Source organism: Acanthochromis polyacanthus, chromosome 17 (genome assembly GCF_021347895.1).
Source record: "Acanthochromis polyacanthus isolate Apoly-LR-REF ecotype Palm Island chromosome 17, KAUST_Apoly_ChrSc, whole genome shotgun sequence".
Classification (NCBI taxonomy): domain Eukaryota; kingdom Metazoa; phylum Chordata; class Actinopteri; family Pomacentridae; genus Acanthochromis; species Acanthochromis polyacanthus.
The window spans coordinates 6,049,872-6,062,331 of NC_067129.1; the positions used below are offsets into that span (position 1 = coordinate 6,049,872).

At 41.3% G+C, this 12,460-nt stretch overlaps 1 protein-coding gene across 1 annotated transcript in view; it reads right to left on the bottom strand.

Annotated features, from left to right (window-relative positions):
* Positions 1-4,892: 4,892 nt before the first annotated feature.
* The window catches only part of LOC110967364 (insulin-like), a 28,193-nt gene continuing 20,625 nt past the window's right edge, over positions 4,893-12,460 (bottom strand). Inside the window, exons 2-4 of the mRNA XM_051937491.1 lie at positions 5,981-6,127; positions 5,488-5,680; positions 4,893-5,275 (exon numbers count right to left, since the gene is read on the bottom strand). Coding sequence (XP_051793451.1) covers positions 5,109-5,275; positions 5,488-5,668 — 348 coding nt within the window. The 5' untranslated portion in view covers positions 5,669-5,680; positions 5,981-6,127 and the 3' untranslated portion in view covers positions 4,893-5,108. The remainder of the gene's footprint in view (positions 5,276-5,487; positions 5,681-5,980; positions 6,128-12,460) is intronic.

Sequence of the window (12,460 nt, forward strand, 5' to 3'; positions counted from 1 at the left end):
CGTGCAGTATTTCTGTGGATAATTGCGGCTACCACGGTGCGCCTGTGAGTGTGTTTTGTGCACACATGACCTTGAGCTGTCTGGATCTTCCTGACACACTAATCTTCAAGCTGTTTTTCAATGCCATCTTGCCTCCAGCATCAAAACATCATACTGACATGGTGCTATTTCTAGTCTTTGATTTCTTTGATGTATACAGTCCAGGTGAGGATGGGAAAGTTGAGCTTAACATCTTGGGTTTTTTTTAACCCTCTGAACCCCAAAACCTACCATGTAAGCTTAAAAGGCATGTTATCTTTCCAAAAAAATAATAATTAAAGCTGCAAGCAACTTTAAGTTCAGTTGGACATTGATTCTATCAAGATAATCATCTTGGGAGCGCTTAGATTTACACCGATACCCTGTGTGGGGATTGTGGAGCCACTGGTCAGGATAATCCACAAAGTTTTTGAGGGTAGCTTTTTCTTCAAAGAAAGTAATTCATATCAGGGTCTGTGGGTTTTCCAGGGTAAGTAGACACATGCTGTTAGATGCCAGATTATGATGCTGCAGATAAACACCACAAGAAGTAGGAACTTTGGTGAATCAACTGTTCAGAGACACTTTAGCTACACACACACACACACACACACACACACACACACACACACACACGTTTGTACTTCTATCTTAGTGAGGACATCCATAGGCGTAATGTATTTCCTAGAGCCTTACCCTAACCATCACAACTGATCGCCTAACCCTAATCCTTACCCTAACCCTAACCAAACCTCAATTCATACCTGTTCTCTAAAAACAAGTCTTCACCCTCAAACATGGCTGTTTCAAAGTGAGGACCGGCCAAAATGTCCTCACTTTGTAAAAATGTCCTCACTTTGATAGTTAAATGCAGAAAATGGTACTCACCATGTAGCAAGTACAAGAACACACACACACACACACACACACACACACACACACACACACACACACACACACACACACACACACACACACACACACAGTTGGGGCCAGAATTCTTGTAATAATGAGTGAATGTGAGCCGTTTCCCTCTAATAAATATCTGCAGATACACCAACCACATTGTCCTGAAAGATAGTCGAGACAATTTGTAGACTCCCTGGGCCAAGTGAAGTAGAAAAGGCAAAATCGCTGAGGAGAAAAACACCCAACCGCAATCAAGAAAAAGTCGCTATTATGTAATAGGATGTCTGTATGCCTCGGAGCTGTAGCGACATGCCGCTATATGGAGAGAGTACTTAATTCCGGAGTCAGGTCTAGGCAGAAAAGGTAGCAAAGAATATCAAGCTCGGCAAGGGCTGGTTGTGGCCTTAGGGTCTATTTCAACCAGTTTGATTTGCTGTTGTTCCTGTATTCCTATCAGCTGGTCCTGTCTAACACCTAATTAAGTCTGTTGGACTGTATCTTATTTCTTACAAGGAAAGTCAATAGGCAGTAGCACAGAAGAGACAGCTGATTATGGCGAATCTACACCATAAAGAAGCACATTATGAACACTGTACCCACTGCTTCAAAAAAGTTTTTTGGATGTTAATAACTGTTGGTTTGTTAATTTTGAAATAACGCATACTGCATGTGAAGAATCGCTTCCTTTCTCTGTTTTTCTGCTGTAATAAACTTTACTTCACTTAAGAATCTACCACTTAAATAAATTAACCCGGCAAAAGGGCCTTCGTTATATGACTTTGTGAAACCTTTTTGATGATTAGGCAATAGAAAGGACCTGTCAGCATTTATCCACTCATCCATCACACTGCTCCTGGGTGGACTTTAATGACCTTTCATTCAGTATAGCCCATTGTGACTGAAACATGCACCAGTTCATGAATATTTCATTGCAACAAGCTAGAACTTGACCGTGTAACTATACAGCCCAACGCGCGACTCCTGCTTCTGTTTCACTGAAATGTCCGTTGTTTGTGTCATTGATCTTCGAAATAAAAAGATCAAAGATTTAAATGATGTTAGTTATGGACGCATAAAACAAAACCCTGCAACAAATTAAATTCCATTTAGTCAAGTGTATCAACAGTGTGAATAAAATATATGGCAACACGGTCATTTAATATGAAACCAATGAGCTCTAATTCATACAGATCAGCTGCCACACAGGAACAGCTGATATTTACTGTCCAGCGCCAAGGCAAGCTGTTACATGAAAGGACCTCTTGGCTGCATTGCAGATATAAAATTCATATTCTGTGGCCGAAGCTTGATCTTCCTCCTTCTCTCTGCAACAGGGCCTGAACAGAATGTAATCATGGGAGAAACAGGGATCAGTCTCTTGCTCTACCTGCCACTCCGTATCTCTTTACTCTTAACCTTTTTCTGCAACAAATACAGAAATGCCTCTAATGTGGAAAGGTTCACCGAAAAGCGGCAATAAAAGTATGCAAATGTCGGCAATTTAAGAGAGTGATTTTTCTTTTTTTTCCCTCCCATTGTTGCTGTGGTGACAGTTTCAGGACCATGACTCTTCCAGCTTCGAAGCAACTGTCAAACATCTGTTCACGTGTAGCAGAACAACAAACATGAGGAAAACACGCTATTCTCTGCGTCAACTCCATACAGCAGCATCTGTTTGTGAGCGCCATGCGAAGTATTTTGCGTCTTCCTCGATGCACAATGCATAAGCGAGGATGTCAGAAGAAATGTTTCATCTTTTTGGTGAAATATCACCATCACTTGAGGTCGTTTCTGTCCTAGAGAGCACTCAGCAGTTGCTCAAACAAGCCCTTTTGGCTGTTCTGAGCTCAAGCCAGCTCTGTAATGAGGAGGGAGGAGAATTCTGGAAGAAAAAAAAAGAGCAACTGTGCCTCTCCCCTTCTGATATGTCTATTTCTGTATGTCCCATTCTTGTATGTTTCTCAGTACGTACAAGAGAAGGCGCACAAAAACAAAACACAAAAAAACATGAAAGAAACTGGCTGAATAAATAGGTGGTTGAGTGATCAACCAAGCAATTGAATGATTAATTCAACAAGAGCGTGAGCCAGGGGACTGATCAGCCCACTGACTGACAGTGAGACAGCTGAGTGATTGTCTGAGTGACTGATGTCCAGGTAAAGCTTTACTAGTTCTTAGCATACTAATCATGACATTGCACAGGCAGGGAGGGGAGGGTGAAAGTGACAGATGGAGGGGGAAAAAAAGAGGGAGAAATAAAACAGAGATGGAATTGCAGGAGGTGAGCAGAGAGAGCAGCGTGAGGCTTCGCTGGAGTGCAGTTCCAGGTTGTTCCTGATAAGGCTCGAACAGGAAATGACTATATGGAGGCACAGTGTCTCAAGTGGAATACTAAGAGACTCTCTGTCTCTTTCTCCTTCTGTAAGTCTTTAGCAGAGGACAGTATGCAACTGAATCCCTAATGCATTTTCTTTATGATTATTAGCACAGAACTCAGCTTTGTAATAGTCATACTGGACTGTGTAATTGCTCTAATTCTGAAGCCCCACACTCTGTTCTATCCAACGCAGAACTCAGCCAGCAGTATGCATTTCAGTGGGAAAAATTGGAGCACCATGCAGTAGTGGCTATTTATAACACACATTTGAGTTTAAGGCTGCTTCATAAAAGCCCTTGAAGGACAGGGGATGTTTAGATGGATCTTATGCTTCAGTAAAATATTTCTTTCTGCATCTGCAATGTTTGAGAGGCTTCAAAGGACACAATTTTAAATTCCAGCAGGTCTGCAGAGTAGCCAGCAGGGGGGAGTGCTGATCTCTGCTAAATGTGACAGAACACACACACACACACACACACACACACACACACACACACACACACACACACACACACACACACACACACACACACACACACACACACACACACACACACACACACACACACACACACACACACACACACACACACACACACACACACACACACACACGTTCCACAGCTCATCTTGAAATAAAGATTACTTACAGCCATATGATACAGTGTACACCTTGAACTGAATGTTTATGCTTCTTGGCCAGTTCTACCAGCCACAGTGGAGAGTTTTTGCTGTTCTGAACTGTCACCATCAAACGGCACTGACGTTCAAGACAAGGAGCCAACATAATTGTACTGAACTGCTGACCGATCATCTTTTAAAACTGGCAACAGTTAGATGCACACATACAGGTTTTTTGTCAAAGTCCAGTGTCAAGGTTTGGAAATCTGTGTTCCTGCAACCCAACCAATAATGGCATATGTTCACCTACGCATATGTGCAATGAACACACAAAATAAAGGAACATTTGTATGCAGTATGGTACACCATCTTGTCTCCAAAGCACACAATATTTGCTGAAGATGTAAGAGCAGCTAAAACAAAATGACTGATTCTAAAAAAACACCACTGCCTTATGGCGCATCTAGACGGAAAACCATTTTGGCTATGTTTTTCTTTCATCCATCTCACACGATGTACCCATTTTAATCAGCCCAACTGTCTACATTCGTGCTTTAAAAGTTTGCAGCAGTAAGAGGAATACAACAAAGACTCTTTAAGATGATTTTACACTATATCTTCTTTTGAAGTAATACGAAAAGTAAAACCCAATGTATATGCTCATTTCATTAAAAGTAAAAAATTTACTGAGCTTGACTGACTGTGGCCAGCTGGATACCAAACATGGATCCCACCCTTATTGATAAGGAAAACCTAAGGTCAGGAATAAATGTGCTAGCTTTAAAGCATTAAATGAAGGCAGCATTGAAGTTCACAGGTAGGACTCTCTTTGAAGAAAAACACACTGCAAGAAATCACTGCTCTTTGATTGGCAACACAGCTGTTTTACAACCAATGTGACTTAAACCACACTGCTTATTTGGTTGAAAAATCCGTTAATTCTTGAAATAACCACTCTCTCTTTCTCAACTTAGAGAACTTTATTTTCTAGGAAACATAATTTATCATCCGATCACTTGAAAACAGCTTGCATACAGAGAAGTCACAACACAGCAGATCTCAGGCTTATTGTTGGAGTCGAGGGAGAGGTTGCACGTTCAGTTAGCTGAGAAGCTAAGCCACGCTAAGCAAGGCTAGGTAAATAATGGCAGGGCTAAGTGCTGGCGTCTGAGTTGACTTTTTATCAGTTGCAGTAGGCGGACAGGTCATAGATGCTGCAGGGCCGGGCACAGCACTGCTCCACAATGTTCGGCTTCACCAACATCTCCATCGCGTCGTTAAAGGCAAACTCCGGGGCTTCGTTCTCGTCCCCCGCTGATGCTGCTCTGCCTGCTTTTGGTGGAAGGAATCCTGATGGGACAGACAGTTAAGGGCAAAAGTCATCATGCTGGTTTAGAGTTAGCACACACAAAGCTTGGAGGGATTGAACTGAGGCCAGGGTTGTAAAATAAAATGCTCTAAAATATGCTACTTTGAATTGTTGCTAAGATGTGGTTATTGTGGGGTTTAGAAACCTAATGTGATGCTGTAAGTGTTAAGTGTTTTGCTGTTGGTAGTCTCACGCAGCGTCCGGCCGTTGTTGCTCCCAGGGTTGTAGGAAAAACCATTTTCCCAACAGACCAAGTAAAGGGCATCGACCAAGTGAGCGCCACACAGGTGCTGTGTGGAAATGGCCTGGGAGCCTGGGCACGATGTGACCAGTAAGACCAACAGGGCGGCAGTGTGTAGCCACAGCGCTGCCATAATGGAGAACAGCTGGACACACAAACATTTTTTAATGAGGAAATAGCAGCAGGAAAGCGATGCAGACATAAATTAAATAATATGAAGCAGGTGAATGATTTAGGAGAAAAATCAAGAAGGGATACAGATAATTGATGAAGAAGAAGAGTGGGAAAGGAAGATCATTTAAAGTGGATGGAAGGATCAACAAGAGGGAGCAAAAAAGAAGAAGCAGCAGTCAGAAATGCAGAACATGTAGAGGTGTATAAATGGGCAGAAGACGGCAATGAATTACAGAAGGAGAAGGAGAAGAAAAAGATGGAAAAAGCTCACCTACAAAGTTGGAAGAGTTGGAGATGGATGAAGTGTAGAGGATCAGTATTGGGGCTTCTACGAACCAGCTGGTGTGACGCTGAACTGAGGGCCCCTTCTCCATTAATACTCCCACCAGCACCTGGACACGCCCGCTGTTGTGCATGTCTGCAGACGAATGAGTTGATGTTTAGGTTGCAAGTCAGCAGATGTTATGTGACAGTTTAGTTCTGACTGACCGGTTTGTCGGACACACTTTGCAGCACTTAGTAAAACAAACCGAGCTAATGATCCAACATGATCTGATCACCTCTTACTGAAAAATACTCAGCACCTACCAGCTTCATTTCTGTTGAGCAGCAGGCCACCAGTACCCTAATGTATTATTCAAGACAGGCACAGGGCCACAGAGAGAGAGTTTATTCTAAAACACACAATTTGAAAGAGAACTTTTTGGTCCAATTTCCACACACCTTTGCAAAAAAGCTGCAATTTTATCCCAATTTTCTTTCTCTCGATGAATCCAACTATCCTCACAACAGTACCTCAAATAAGTCCTCTGTTTTCCATTTCAAATTATGCAGAAGGTGTATATTGCCCTTAAGCACTACAGAAAAAGTGATTCCCTCATTTTAGAAACTGACACCTTTAGACTACAAATGATCTCCTGAAATATATGATGTTTGGTCTTACTTAACGTACTTGCTTTAAATGGGTAGACGTCAGTGGACAGTAAAATATTACACTCACATGTGTGCTGAATCATTCATTCCAAAAGCATGGTAATTAAAATGCACTACACCAGCTCCTGCTCTTTTCTGGGAGGCTTGTTCCAAGATTTTGCGAGTCTGGCTACAGGCATCTGCTCTCAGTCGGAGCATTATTGAAGTTGGCCATTTGTGTTGGCCGATAAGGCCTGGCACACAGTTAGTGTAACCATTCATCACAAAGATGCTAGACGGGATTGGAAAGGACAGGGCTCTGGGCAGGCCAGTCAACTTTTTCCACACCAAAATGGGAAAACCATTTTTTTTAGGAACCTTGGGAATACTATATGCAAATTAGCACACTCTGCTGTGGAGCAGGTAGTAGAGCAGGTTGTTCAGTAATCATAAAGTTGGCGATTTGATCCCTGGGCCCTTAATATGTTGAAATGTGTGGGCAAGACATGACAACCACAAGATGCCCTTAATGCAGCAAAGTAACTTGCATGGCATCCTTACCAAAACTGATGTGTGAAAAAGACAGTGTGAAGCACTTTGTAAAACCTAGTTAAGGTTAAAAGGTCTTACATAAGTAAAGATCATTACATTGTAGCGGGCTCATTTTGTAACTCATGACACCATCTTTTATAATCAAGACACTGTGGTGCGTCTGAAAGTTTTATCTATACAACGTATGGCAAGCATGGTGCTGTAATGATAAGTTAGCATAGACACCCTCTGCTGGGGCAAATGATGGCTGAGAACACCTGCATCTTAAGTACTATTTTCCGATAATAGGTTGCTCTGGTAGTTTTTGTAAACTGGTAAGACTCTTATCAAAACACTGCAACATGAAGAAGAGTCAATAGTAAGGGCAAGCAAAAGAGTGAATTATGTTGGGGAATTAGATTCCTATTGGCTTGAGGAAACACATAATCACTCTCGATCTAATAATACCTGAGTTAACAATGACAAATTGGGATTTTGATTGTCTACAGAGGTGGGAATTATATCTGTTCAAGACCCTGAAATGCTCCACTAAAAGGTGATAGTAGACAGTATAGTGACAGTAGAATGACTGTGTGGTTTCAGTGGTCTTTTTGAGTGGCAGGGATTCATCACACTGGTTAGCTGATGGCACAGAGCGTGATGCTCCCCTTCAAGCTTTCAGTTGGCAGCAAAAAGTGAGCATGGGTATTTTCTGGTTCAGGCAGGAAAGGTGTTTGGCAGGGTATTTCTGGCGAAATCAGCTTCTGGGTCACATTGTGAGGTATGTCATGACACATGCAGCCTAGATCCCAGTATTCCCATTTTATCCATTCTTGAAAAAGAAGTAATAGCACTCGGATGTCCCCTTTTTTCTTCTCTGTTTGCCTCTGGTCTCAAATAGCAAGAAAAACCTGCCTGTCTTGTTATTTTAGAGAGGTATTCTAGGTTGTATTCCAGGTAGTGATCAGTAATCCATGTGGTCTGGATCAGTTCCATGTCAGTTCCTTTGCAGACGTAGGATTTAAAGGCTACTTGACCTGATCTCTTTTTTCTTACTAATCCTACTGAACTTGCTGGCCACCTGCAGCAACTTGGAGAGCGTAGCAAAACTAAGTACTGGTGAGATTAAAATGGTGCTTATAAAATATTGGTGCCAGTCTAGATTTGGCCTACAACCTGAATGGAAACCTATTTTTTTTGGCTCTGGCTCAATCACACATGAGGATTGGCTGTGGCAGCATAGATGGAGTTCATGCAGACTTAACTCAGTTTAATGCATTATTCACTGAGGTGCACCAAAAGCAAATAGTAATATGCCACAGCATCCCTTCACTTGTGCCATGCACCCCTGTCCTCCTTGGATCTGTGGTCTAATGGGAAACAATAGATGTGAATTACCAACATTTTTTCCACTGATCCCACCTGCTTGCCTGATGTCAGAGAGGATTGATAATTTGTTGCATTTTTTCCACCCTAACATACTGGTTTTGATGGGGTTTCTAGAGTAGAGCATGGCAAAGTGCAAAATATAGTGTCTGGTGATATATTCAGTCTATATAAAATAAATATGCTAATCCAAGCAACCACATAAAATGCAAGAACTTGTATTATTAAGTAATCTAAATGCTGCTCCTTCAACTTCTTCTACTGTTATTATTCCTTCTTGGTTCAAACACAAAGCTTGGCAACGTTTGATATCTGCGTTAGTCCCAACCATGGCACAGATTGGTAAATCGTTAGCTCTCCCATGGCATGCATTGCTTGATGAACCGAGAAACTGCTGTTCAATGTCACGATGAAAACAATTCATTGAACCGAGTGGAGTATACCGATTGAAAGGTCGTGACCCAGGCAGCATCTGTGCTCCTTTTATCTAAAGCAACTAAGAAGATGCTCTGCATGTATTCTATGTGTTCTTTTGTAATTTACAATAAGCACCCATTCATGTATACGTACACTAGAAGCAGCAGAAAGACCATTCTTTTCTTGGTTTGGCTATTGCAGACTATTTAAGGATTCCTCATCTTGCTGAAGAACACTTTTGCCATGTTCATGCCGGGGGTTCAACCATCAACTCTGGTCTACCTCCTGAGCAACAACAATTGCACATTATGTTCCGCATTCCTCAAAGAGGTGGGAGATTAATAACCTTGCTAAGGGCAATTCTGCATTCTATTGCAGTAAAGCAAATTTGGCTGAGGGTGACTGCTGTGAAGTGTTAGGACAGAGAAGCCCTCTTGTAGCCTCCATCTTAATTTCAACACAGTCCATTCAATTGCTCAAGGGATAACAAGCTGCACTGACATCCATTCCCAAGCCTGCAGAGGTATGGCTCACACGGTATCAGCTGATCTCCACCCACATGTGCTTGAACTATTTATGTCCCCAAGGAATACTGAAGATCAAGACAAAAGTGTTGCCTAAATGCCACATTCCTGTTCTTAACTAAAAAAGTAGAAATGGATGTGAAAGCATCATGGTCTACAGTTTAGTGATAAGAACAAAGGCACATACTAATAGATTTATAATGTCAACCACAGAAATTCATCTTATAACCTATGGAGTCTTGTGTGTATGTGTGTGTTTGTGTGTTAGGAAGACACCATATGTGCATGCGGTAACACAAGCTGGAACATCTTTAGTTTTTATTATGCAACTGTACATATACATTACCAGTGAAAAGTTTTGACACATCTTCTCATTCAGTGCTTTTTATATATTTTCATTATTTAATAAACTACAGATTAATACTGAAGATTAACAGTTTTTTGTTTACAGCATAATTCCATATGTATTCTTTTATAGTATTGATGTCTTCTGCATTAATCTAGGTGAAACATCTTGTGGACAAATCTTAATGATGATACACTTAAACAAATTCTTTACGGAACTGACATAAAACTTCTGTAACTTTGAACTTCATTCGTCCTGACTTTGAAATTGTACAGGATGTGAAACTTTGCACTCATAGTGAGTCTCCCTGGCTCTATTGTGTTATGATGATTATTTTAAAAGCACTGGCAATAGCATATACATTCTGATTCATGCAACTATTATCCTAATGCTGCTTTCAGCACGACACAAAGGCCACTTTAGTTTCATCTGCTGTAGTCGTTCACTTTATGTGAGCCACTTAAAGATCTGTTGTCATTCTGCATAATCTTGCCTTGTGAGTTCCAGAGTTAGCAAAGCAGAGACAATGTTTTGCAAATGAAAACTGCAATAGATTTGCTCATATACATGACATTTCAAGCAATTAGCTGACATTTGTCCAGAGCAATGAGTGAACCAGCAGCAGGGGTTCACTGATTTCTTTTCCATGATGATAGCGAAATTAGCTGCAGTTGATTGAGCGAGCCTCTGATTACAGAGTAATAACTTTGGGTTCATTCTGCCGATCTTAGTCGCTGCTTTGTTAATTATGCAGTCTGCAAATTCTTGTCGTTAGGGATGTTGCAACACTATCATTAAAACACCACCAATCTAACTCTGTCCTCAAAAATCAAGTGCATCAGCGAATTAATATTGGGAATTGGTTGCTTTGCTTATTATGGAGTATACCAGGAACTCCGGAAAGCATCTTCAGTTCATATTCAGACCAAAATCTTTATTTAATTATGCAGTGTTCAATGGCATTGCTGCAAAGTCATTTTTACTCCAAATGGAAACCATGCAGCAATGTTGAACCTATTCAGGAACACAATGTGGTTTTTCTCCCATGATTTCCATGATTTTTGCACAACTGTTCAAACATGAATATCCATTTAAACACCCTCAAAAGACACACATACAAATGTAAACAAATGTCAAACCAATTGCACATCCACTGCAACACCAAGAGGCAGCTCCAGAAGAGACTGTAAATGGTAACTGCTATGAATAATGCACAGACTTGCAAATATGTGAGGATTGATTTAAATGTATTACTTGTTGCAAAGTGATTTGATACCATCACATTTTCTCTGAATCGTTCAACTGCGCAAGAGGACAGGAGGCATGCATGCATCTGAATAATTATGTGACTTTACATGGAAATGGAACCTGCAAGCAGAAACTGAACTGGCATTGTTATGTATATTTATTTGTGAGATATTTAATTGACTTGAGGAAATGTGGACTGTATAAATAAACAACCCAAACATGCTCTGCAATGATCTATTCAATAGTGTATCCATGTCTGCAGAGACCCTGCCTTCCAGCTGTATTGTTTTCATTGTTTTTGTTGTTAGTAGTAGAGGTTTGGGACATTTCTGTGTATCCATCTTAGCTTATATAAAACGACAATTAGCTATGCTAAAAGCATAACAACAGACTGTCCTTGGTGAGGACAAAAAAAGAAGGGCAAGAGCAAGCAGCTTATTATGACCCACAGCTATGCTTCATTGTGACACCACCCTCTAGTATCCAGATTCATTAGATGGCGGCAAAGGCAGTTGATGTAGTGTAAAACTGCGCCCTTTTCCTTCCATCTTCCTCCTCTAACCTTTTTCTCTGTCCTGTTGGGGAATGTGGATGGGTTGACAGACATTGGACTTCACAATGGAAAACTGCAGTTCACCTCTCATTTCAAAGTGACAATTAGTGTTATGCTAATTAGATGCCACTAGACGTTTTTCTCGCATGTAAATGCACCACATCTGAAAATTGCCTGCTCGGTGGGTGTGTGCTTAAGGCCGGTAGCCAGTGTTCAACTCTTGCCAACCTTCTTCTCGAACTATCCTGCCTGACTCGACAAACACATCGACTCAGGAGCTGTCTGCTCCTGGAATTCAAGGAGGAGCAATGCGGCGGCTTGGTCGCAAACTTTCTCTTTTATTACGAAAACAGTTCAACAAAAAATATTTCTGATAGCATTTGAGCCAAGACATAAGATGTGCAGCAGCTGAATCTGTCCTCATTCTAGTTCACCTACAACTAGCTGAGACGTTTGACGAAAGTTTTGTGATGTGTTGTACCTCTGCACGCTGCATTGGATTTACATAAAGTAGGAGTCGAGTCTACTTTATGCAAATGAGCTCCAGGGAGACGCACCAGATCGCAGCTTGAAACACACCGGAACCGGACCAGCATGCAACGCAGTACATTTCACATAAACAACGAATGGGATTGGGGAAATTGCCAGATCTAGTGGACACGTATCTCAACCCTTTAAGTGTCAAAGTCACAATATTGCAACAAGCAACATTGCTGAACATAACAAGCCATAGCTTCAAATATACTGCCTCATGTAGTTACTACTTTACACCAGGAGATAGCGGACATCTGGAACTTCCATCTGAGCATCATTTGTGGGTGTGTTTTCATTCGA